Consider the following 10,260-nt stretch of genomic DNA (forward strand, 5'->3'; position numbering starts at 1 on the left):
AATGTGCCCTTGACAGAAGTATACAGCTAAACGGGAACAAACAGCGCTATAGACACGGGACCGGGTTAGAACGACCGAAAGGGCGCTGATATCTATTGTATCAGTGCTACGGAAGGGATGAACGTATTGCGAGCGCCTAAAGCTTGACAGGGTGTAGCTGCTTAGCACCGTGGGACGTTCGAAGGAAGGACGATGAATTTGGCCGGCCTGTTCAGGAAGAAGTCGAGCGCCTTCCACAAGAGGCCAAGACGGCAGGGCAGCGCCCTGTCTGTAGTTCTATCACCGTACCGTGTCTAGCGCTGTTTGTTTCCGTGTTAATGGTTTACCAACCAGTCCAGTTAAGTGCACTTATAGAGCGAAAGAAAAATCACTCACTTTAATTGCATCAGGGAAGTAATGGGAAGAGTTAGATTTCCATTGGCTTCGGCTGCCCTTCTTCGAATGCTCGTCCGTGAATATTCGTCACCGAAAGGGAACGGGCAAGTGTGCCTTGACGCTAGTGCCCCCATAGTTTTTCTTAATCGGTGGGCCATCTTTTGCGACTCCAGGTCAGCCTTACAAACATTACGGTTTGCTTTACGGCACGGATTACACGAACAATCCGTGTACGAGATAAGGCACGACTACCACCAAGCACTCGAGGAAGGACATTATATTATATTTCAATGGTTGCCGACTCATTGCGGAATTGTCGGCAATGACCGCGCGAATGAAGCTGCACGATCGGCTCGTGACCAAGACCTGCGGTCACCCATACCACTCTTGAGAACGGACGCCGCGTGGCGACTACAATCACTTGCACGCCGTATCACTCTTCTACAATGGAATATGCAGGGTTTTTCCAATGCGCGGCTCTATTCTATCGACCCAAATTTACAACTTCGTTTGCCATCCGGGCTCTCACGACGCGATGCAACTTTACTGTGCCGCATGTGGTTGGGCGTGGCATTTACGAATGCGTATTCGTGTCTCATTGGAATGGCCAGCAGTGCGGCATGCAACATTTGCGCCTGCGAGGAGACACTTGAACACATTCTATGCCACTGCCCATCATACCAGGCTCAACGACGTAGTATGTAAGTCAAGCTCCGTCACCTGGATTCAAGACCACTGGCAGAAAAGAAGATCTTGGGACCTTGGCCTACGGTCTCGCATACGCGCAAGGCACGAAAGCCCTCTTGCGCTTCTTGAGGACCACCGGACTTCACGAGCGCCTGTGAACTAACAGCACGAGTTCGTGTTGTTTAGTTTCAAGCTATTCATCCATCTCTTTCTCACTCTTCTTCTTTCTTCTTTACGCTTTCCTTTCTATTATTCCCCCTTCCCCCACCCCATGTGTAGGGTAGCCAACCGAGCCAAAGCTTGGTTAACCTCCTTGCCTTTCCTCTTCGTATCTCTCGCTCTTAACTTCAAGAATACCATGCTATTGTTCTGATAGCATCGTGACATTCAATATCAGACAGGGTTAAGATAACGTTTGCCGCCTTATACCTGGTTTAAAAGCGAACACCTTTGCCGGACATTACGGTACGCATTCACTTTAACGCACGGCCACATAAAGATGATCGACGCTAAAAAGAAAGGAAAAAAAGAAAAAGACTGGGAAGCGCTAGATGCATTTCGCCCGACAAGTCCACACCAAGACAATCCACTAGAACCGTCCTCGTTCCTATGACGACGCGTCTTGTTAAGCTTGCAGAAACACCCGAATCACCAAACGATCTCGGAAATCAGACGCGCTACGGCCCCTTTGTTGTCGCTAAATATATAAGTTTAGAGGAAGAGAAAGGTCGTTTCGACAGTTAGTTGCGATCAAATACGCGCGTTTAAGCGGGAACCACGTGTGCCACCATGTTTGGCATTTAGCATAAGCAAGCATTACGTATAGTACATTCATCACCGTCTAATGTAGGGTAACAGTGCGTGCAAGCTGAAGAAACCTAATAAGGCATTAAGCACGCGTTGTGAGGACGCCGCTGTTTCTCTAACCACGCATTACGGTTACGTTTTGGCTGAAAGTACGTTGTTCTAAAACTGTCTTTAATGCTTCACGTGTCCACAACTGATCCTTCACCCTTGTCGATCGTTGAACGCGGTAATATCTGCACAGCTCCGAGAGAAAGACAATAATAAAGACAGGGAGATTAAGCGGAGGAAGCCTCCAGTATGCATCAGTAATTGCTTCTTCATTGTTACGGGAAATTTCATCGACGACTCCTCAGAATAAGAACAGCTTCTGCGTATAGCCGTTTCTATTTAAAAAGAAAGAGTGCGGGTCAAAAGTTGCACGTACATTTATTTGCATTATACGTTTCACTGGAACCCTAATGCATCGTTTAAGCGGAAAAATTGTTTCATTTAGCCGATTTTGCTCTGTGGTTAGAATGTCTACTGCTCACGACAGTTTCTTGAAATCATGCGATCAAAAAAAAAATTTTTTTTTTGTGTCATACGTGCGCAGCGAATCGGCAAACGTTGATAACTGACCCCACTAACACGTCAACTAAAGCGAGAAAAACTATGGTCCGTGGGCTGTGCTCGCCAGCACAATCTTGCATAGCTGAAAAACTCGCGTGATCGCATGCGCAAAACTAGCACTGTACATCTCCCACGCCGGCGCTCGCCTCTTCTCGTCTGCTTCTTAGCGTCAGACGGTAATACAGAAATTAAAAATGCGCGTCCCGGCTAGCCTCCGGAGATCTAAACGCTATATCACGAACGGTCGTACGTACGATGAATGCACTTTCTGTACTGCATAACCAACGCCTAGCCATAAGTGAAAATTCGACATCGGACTAAGAACGAGAAAGTGCCCGCAGCAGCATGCGACAATATCACGCTGATAAGGGGGACACCACTCGCAAGAGCTACGAAAAGAAGAAATCGGACCCGACCTATGAAGCTGTCTGCGCGCATCCACGTAATCCCAGCAACTGACGTGATGGAAGACGAGCTTCTATATTGCTAGCGAACAAGCACAAAGGACGACATAGAAAGAGACAGGACAACCGCTAGTCTAGGTATGCAGCTGCGAGAAGAAATTGTATAAGTGGGCTGCGATAGATACAAACGTGAGGCAATTCTGTGGGAAGGCGACTTTATTGATGAGGAAGTTAAAAACGCCCGACGGGCGCGATTCTATGAATATGGAGGACGGAAGCGCTAGTGGAGCTCATGGCGGGCTGTTTAGTACAAAAGTACTAGCCCCGCTCACTGCGGATGCGTCGCGCAAGCTGGACGTCCTTGGGCATAATGGTGACACGCCTGGCGTGAATGGCGCACAAGTTAGAGTCTTCGAAGAGGCCGACGACGTAAGCTTCGGTGGCTTCCTGCAGGGCGAGCAAGGCAGAGTTCTGGAAGCGTAGGTTCAGCTGCAAGTCCTGAGAGACTTCCCTGACCAGCCGCTGGAAAGGGAGCTTGCGAATGAGCATCTCCGTGGACTTCTGGTAGCGTCGGATTTCCCTTAGGGCCACCGTACCTGCGAGAAAGAATAGTCAGAGCGCACACAGACACACACACACACACACACCAATACACGGCACCATTACGCAGGCGTGTCCACCGAGAGGACATAACGAAAGAGGCAGGGAAATGGATCAGGGGCTAGTTTTCTTGGTTAGACAGAACCTAATGAAAGAACAGACATTGAAGATAGAGAAGGTATAGGGGTCATGATTTGTTGTCCTAACAGTGGGGTAGGAAGCATGATAAAGGTAAAGAAATTAAAGTGCATGAAAAGAAGGGGAAAATGGGCGACACAGCTGTAAACAACGACAAAGGTAGGCTCGAAAGTGCTCCCGAGGTATGCATCCGGTAACGACACTAGAACGAACGCAGAAGAACGGTGCGCACATACAAGTAATAGGGAATCGCCGGTAGCGAGTACGAGACAAATGGGGTCAAATGAAGATGCAGCGATCAATAGTGGGCGGACATGCGAATTGTCAGGCGGAAGTCAGTGTTGATGCAGTGAATAGTTTAGACTGACTGAAACGCCCCGATGAAGAGGAGTACCCATAGACGCCCACTGCCGATCAAAATAGAACCGTGCAAACCATTGCGCCTTCGCAGAACGATGCAGTGAATGCCGCATTGAATGCCCAATTGTATGCCTAATTGAGCTCAAAATGAAGTTTGCTCAGAAGATTGCTGTGGCCATTAAGTACCGAGAACGAAGCGGCTCGAAAGCAAAGAGAAAAAAAGTTGTTACCAGGCCTGAAACGATGAGGTCTCTTGACGGTAGCAGACGACGGCGTCACCTTCCGCATAAGTTTCACAGCAAACTGCTTCCGCGGTGCCTTCCCACCGGTCGACTTGCGCGCAGTTTCAACGGTCTGCTTGGTGCGGGCCATGATGGGAAGCCGAGTCTTATCGAGCAGTTGCTGTTTCGAAGACGATGTGAACCAGGGGCGACCTAGCATCGGCTTTTTATAGCATTTTATTTTTCTGTTTCGAGCATGCGCGTTGAGAAATTTGCCTCCCACTCATGTGACCACGTTCCATTTTGTCTCACTGTATCAGCAAGGATAAACGAAGTCCCAGAGGCTGACGAAGCCAGTCATGTGACGACGCGTAGCTGGGATATTGAAAACAACTTGTATTCTGGTAGAAACTTGCGCGCCAAACGCACGATATGATTGTGAGGCACGCCGCAGTGGAGGGCTTCGAATTAACTTTGACCACCTGGAGTTTTTAGGAGCTGGCTCGCCAGGTCCTTAAGCTGGGGCAAAGTCCCACGCCGTAGGCGTAACCTTAGTTCCAGAGGCGACCGCTACAGTCGCAGCTCGCGCGAAAGAGAAGTCTTCTTCCTCTTGTTGTTCCAGCGCCTTGATGATGATAATAACGCAGGCAAAACCACATATAGCATAGCCAACTGTAGCACGCGGCGCTCGCTCCACTCCGGCAGTGCGCTTCGATACTAAGCGCCGATAGTCAACGCCGACTAACACTCCTAGGTTTAAATGTACATATATACCCCATAAAGTGGACGAGGGGATGACCGCCGCCGTAGCTCAGTGGTAGAGCATCGGACGCGTTATTCGAAGGTCGCAGGTTTGGTCCCTGCCGGCGGCGAGTTATCTTTTCGTCCACTTTACTTTCTTCACATTTATATCCTAATTACTAGAAATAACACCCCTATACTTTCCCTGGCATTATTGTCTGTTAGTTCCCATTAAATAAAGTTTTCAGTGTTATACAGGCGCCTAATATTTCAATCTAACCAGACTCGGCTCTTTTTACTTTACATAGACATAGAGTCTCTTTACTCGCACTTATTTCGGGCGCTTTCGCCACCTATCCATCAACGTGCATACAGAGCAGGCCGGTGCCAAAGAAACGACGAAAGACGAAAAGGTGATATCGTCCGTTGGCTCTTGCACTTTGCATATAGCTTATCTTATAAAGCCAGCACGTTCGCGTTGGATGAACGCGCTTAATCACCTCGGTTGCAAAATGTTCCCCTCCCGTCACACTATCCCCAGAAAAAGACGGCGACCACGTTTCCTGGCAGCCCTTGTAACGGCGAGATCTCGGGGACGCTTAAGCGACTGGCCTGAATGAGGACTGCGATTCAGATCGTCGTGTATGCCTCGGCCGAACTTATGCAGTCGGCTCGCCGGCATCGTCCCGATAGGCGTCTCAACGCCGTATATCAAATGCCTCAACTGCAGCGGTTGCCGCGCCAACACCCTTGGCTACGCGGATCGCCTGGCCGTGGTTTGTCGCCTACCCTGAACCGATAGGCCGCGCATAAATAACTTCCTTTTGACCGTTTCTGCGAGAGGCGCGCATGAATTTAGCGAAATCAAAACCTTTGTTTGCGCACACGACTGTCGAGGGGTGCACGAGATGCAATACCTTCTTGGAATAATAGTATTTGGGGTTTTGTGTGCCAAAACCACTCTATGATTATGACGCACGCCGTAGTGGAGGGCTCCGTAACCACTATACCAGCGCGGCGGCTAATGCGCCACCTTTCCTGTCGATGCAAAAAGACTCATATGTTGCGTGCACGCTTTAGTGCCGATAACGCCCGTTCCTTGAACGGACGGAGCAATGAAACCGATACATTGAAGAGCAGTAACATTAAAGAATGCAGCAAATAATCAAACTAGGGCTACGAGCGATGTAACTTCCGTAAATCACTGGCAACAATTCAATGGCACGCCTATATGTTTTATTCTTTGAATGAAACAGGTAGAAATGCTGGCAGCGCGCATGACCGTCTCCGCAAGTCGCGGCAACATTGTTTGCTTACCACGATCGCAGCCATATCATGAGAGTGGATGGAACAACTTCGGACCGAGAAAGAACTGGCACGCGCGTTTGCGACGAACACGAGCGCAAGTTGACGGAGGCAATTAAGGGTCGCCAAATGGGTCCCCCCCCCCCTCCGACTGACGGAGTCTTGGTGACAATCCAGTTTCCGTCAGTATACACAGCGCTTTGATGGACAAGCGAAGACAGCCCAGGGTTGCCGATAGCTTGGCGATATTTCCGAGACAGAAACTGTTGGCGCAGTGTGGAGCCGTCGAACATTCTTGAGGGCAATTACTGAAGTAGCGACAGCAGCGCAGTGGTTGTCACATGATCTAGTGTGCCCGCTTCAACGAAATGCTATGACTTCGACGACTTCGTTAGTTGGCCGCAGGATATGCAATGCATTAAGGGGCAATGGGAGCGCAAAATAAGCTCAATTAAGATCAATAAGTTCAAATAACGATCAATTTTGAAGATGTCGCTTTATGTGCAAGCTGATTGGCTGGTTGAAGGAAGACAGGTATCGCATCAAGTAGTCGCTGCAATCATTGGACACTATAGGTTATACATCACGCAAAGTGACACTGTCTCCGAAAGTTATAAGTCTCAGAATACGGCCCCTGGTATACTTATAGATTGCGCATTGAAGTCACATTTTCGCATTTATGTGGCGTTTTTCAATAGTCTATTCACCGTGACATTGTTAAATCAATAGCTGCTACTTGAAGCTTTCCACAATTCTTGCTTTCGCTGGTCTCTGCTGTGCTGGAAGCTGCTATACTACGCAGCGAATCCCGCGTCATCTAGCTTGAAAAGTAAGTTTCCTCTCGTCTTTTTTTTTTTTTGCGTTTCATTTCTTCCACTTTGGGCAACATCACCTACGCAATTTACCTTTCAGAAGAAGCGCAATGGAACTCACCCGCTGTGATTGTTCACATGAGTTTGATGTTTCTAGGGAGCCTTGGACATCGAGTACATCGAGGCCAATGCACGCTTGTGCGGGCAATAAAGTTTCGGAAATGAATTATGGCGTGTGCACAGCTTGGTCTGTTGCCATACAGTTGTGCAGAGAAGACCCCCCTTTGGAGTCCTTGATACCTGTTCCTTTCTTTTTTCCCTTCACGGAACCATCCGCTAGAAATAATGAGTCTTCATGGTGCGACCAATCAGAACCTAGAATAAACTGAACGACGTCATCACCTGCCGTAAGAACAAACAAGTGGCAGCCCCCGCTTCAGCCAGCACACTGAAATAATGATTAAAAAAATTCTACAGAGCGCTGTTCCCCTCTTGGTGCCTGCACTCCCATGCTTCCCTGCATTTCCAGCTTAGGTGAATGAAAGCGGTGCCTCCCTGCGAAGCTAGGGTCCGCTTTTGGCATGTATTCATTCTTGCTGATGTTCCTAGCGGCTTTTCTCTGCCTGAATGAGTGCGAGTGCTCCAAATCGGCCCAAGTTATGAACTGGTGCGGAAAGAAACTGAGTAAGTACACCAGAAATGCAGCTCAGTGCGCTAGAGCTTTATAGACGCGTGCTGTAATACAGGCATCGACACATGCTTTGGGATTCGGGTTCCGGCAAAAAAGCTGAACCCTTTTGTAGCATCCCTAGAATAGCCTGGTTACTCCTTAAGAGACGCTGAAAATATTCTGCATGCCCTCACGTCTACATGCAACCCAGTATTTTCAAGTTGGATGCTAATGTACCACTAAGTCGTATAAGCAAATGCTAATAAATAAACACCATAAAAATGTTGAACATTCTGCACTATCTGTATTCAAGGATAATGAATTTCACCGTAATAACGGAAGCGCTCAATGCTTGATATGAAGTTACCCCAGCACTTCTGGAGGAAGTCTTGCGAAAAAAAAATATATCGTGAGTGCTTGTCACGTTAATTTTTGAAGCTCGTTAAATTTTTTTTGTGCGGAAAGTAAGAAAAAAATACAGATATATTTCTTTTTAAGTTCAGGGAATGATCTCTAATATAATAGTCTTTCTTTCTCTCTTCTAGATCCACTTCAACTAGCCAAATCAGCGAAATTCGCCGCAGATTTGTTTGCATCTTGCAAAGAACACCTCAGAATGATTGCAGCGGACCCAACCATCGTTAAGGTGACAAGAACCGCACGTGCGGCAGAAATATTTTTCAGCATGCTGTGATTATAAGCCTCCGTGACAGGCGACAGCTTACAAGAAGCCTTCACACGGTTGTCCTATGCTAATATCAGTTGACCATCGTAATTGTATCAATGCAAGTGTAGGTGGAGCGACCCAGTCAGCCAACTACTTTGCCTTTAGTCAAGTGTCCCACAAGGCAATTGTGGGTCGAATTTGCCTTGAATAAGCCAAACCTAAACCGAACTGAGAGTAAAGAGCCCAATACGGTTGGTCATTGTGCGGAAAACTGCGCGAAAAATTTAGACAAAGGAAGAAACGGACGACACAACGAACGGTTAGTCAGACAAAACACTTGGCTCTGAACGCCCATAATAACGGGATATTTCAATTATAATAATAATCGTTGGAGTTTAACGTCCCAAAACCACGATATGGTTATTAGGGACGCCGTAGTGGAGTGCTCCGGTAGTTTCGACCACCTGGGGTTTGCTAACGTGCCCCTAAATCTAAGTGCACGGGCCTCGTGCATTTTCGCCTCCATCGAAAATGCGGCCGCCGTGGCCGGGATTCGATCCCGCGACCATCAGGTCGGCATTAGAGCACAATCACCACCAGACCACCGAGGTGGATGGGAAATTTCAATTTAAAAGCATCGCATCCAAGCTCATCCCATCGACAGCGATTCAGTTTTGAAATGCTTTGTGTGACGTCACGAAATGAGTGTCATTGTGCTGTGTCATTCGCTTTGAAACAGTGCGATGCCACGTTGACGTATTGTTCCGCACGTTCCGATATCGGATGACACAGCAAGGGCGTTGCTGTCGAACTGTGCCTGTAATTTCATCAGCGCGATAAAAGGCTGCCGCGAACCACTGAGACGACAACGATGCAAAAATGAAGCGACACATGGCGGCCATGACGCATTCCTAGTTCCGCAATCACTTCCTATTCTGACGATGTACAAAAGCACTGAAATAACGGGACTTGCTCGAGGACGCGAATACTCATCGAAGACAAGTCGTCTTGTCCTCAAGATAAGTCAGATCCTCAGGGACTTGTTCAAGATAAATACCCTTGTCGAAACGTCGTTTCCAGCGATATTTCCTGCTCAATAATTGCTCATCACTTCATATATATGTAACGTATTATGTTACCCTGTTTCTGTTGAATGAGTATGAACATCTTTGTGCATGTAAATATTCAGCACAGCCAAAATACTGGTAAAAAAATGTCAGTTACCCGCTTGTTCGCTAAGGTAACCTTACGACCATAGGCGTGCGCAGGGCTCTCCTTCAGGTTCGTCGCAGCGCCCCCCCCCCCCCCCCATTATGTCAATGTATGGCACTGACATTGCCCCCCCCCCCCTTAAGTCTCAGCCTTCCCCCCTCCTTATTATGTCAATGTGTGGGGCTGACTTTGAGCTCCCCTCTTAAGTGAATAGGGGGGGGGGGGGCGCCCCCCCCCTGCTCCCCCCTGTGCGCACGCCTATGCTTACGACTTCATCAGAAAACTTGCCTCTTTGTGATGAGTATTTGTTTAAGAAATGTGTTTTTTTTTTGTAAACTATCTTATTTGTATAACTTCTATCGGAGGTTCACTGGAACATCACAGTTGTGATACCGTACTTGCAAACGCCACGTTGCAGGAGTTAAAAAGGGTGTGCATCGTCATCCGTCTCTGCTACGCCTACGTGGACGACCTCAAAGTAAGGACGAGATAAAGCCAGTAACACAGCTGAAAGTGTTTGTCCCGTTAACATAAACTTGCTGTCTTCATCTAGGAAAGCGACGAATTTTACACTGCGTTTCCCAACTGCGTCAAAAAGCTCCTTGTAGGTATGGAGACGACGTCTACAGTAAGTAATTCTGGTGTTCATAAA

General features: G+C 47.9%; 1 protein-coding gene and 1 long non-coding RNA gene across 2 annotated transcripts; one reads left to right on the forward strand and one right to left on the reverse strand.

The window, feature by feature from the left end:
* Positions 1 to 3,080: 3,080 nt before the first annotated feature.
* Positions 3,081 to 4,389, reverse strand: LOC119383340 (uncharacterized). Its single transcript, XM_037651418.2, has 2 exons — positions 4,211 to 4,389; positions 3,081 to 3,478 (listed from the first exon to the last, which is right to left on the reverse strand). The coding sequence occupies exons 1-2, from the start codon at positions 4,350 to 4,352 to the stop codon at positions 3,201 to 3,203; spliced, it is 420 nt and encodes a 139-aa protein (XP_037507346.1). The 5' UTR covers positions 4,353 to 4,389; the 3' UTR covers positions 3,081 to 3,200.
* A 3,885-nt stretch (positions 4,390 to 8,274) lies between these two features.
* LOC125757491 (uncharacterized) lies at positions 8,275 to 10,236 on the forward strand. Its single transcript, XR_007415264.1, has 3 exons — positions 8,275 to 8,375; positions 10,027 to 10,086; positions 10,162 to 10,236. It is a non-coding gene; the product is annotated as an uncharacterized LOC125757491 (long non-coding RNA).
* The last annotated feature ends 24 nt before the right edge of the window (positions 10,237 to 10,260 follow it).

The sequence above is a fragment of the Rhipicephalus sanguineus genome, chromosome 2 (genome assembly GCF_013339695.2).
Source record: "Rhipicephalus sanguineus isolate Rsan-2018 chromosome 2, BIME_Rsan_1.4, whole genome shotgun sequence".
Classification (NCBI taxonomy): domain Eukaryota; kingdom Metazoa; phylum Arthropoda; class Arachnida; order Ixodida; family Ixodidae; genus Rhipicephalus; species Rhipicephalus sanguineus.

Excerpts from the sequence above, each read along its gene's own strand:
- LOC119383340 (XM_037651418.2), bottom strand. The coding sequence starts at position 4,352 with ATGGCCCGCACCAAGCAGACCGTTGAAACTGCGCGCAAGTCGACCGGT. Across the intron at positions 3,479-4,210 it reads ACCTCATCGTTTCAGGCCTG|GTACGGTGGCCCTAAGGGAA; the intron begins GTAACAACTTTT and ends TCTTTCTCGCAG.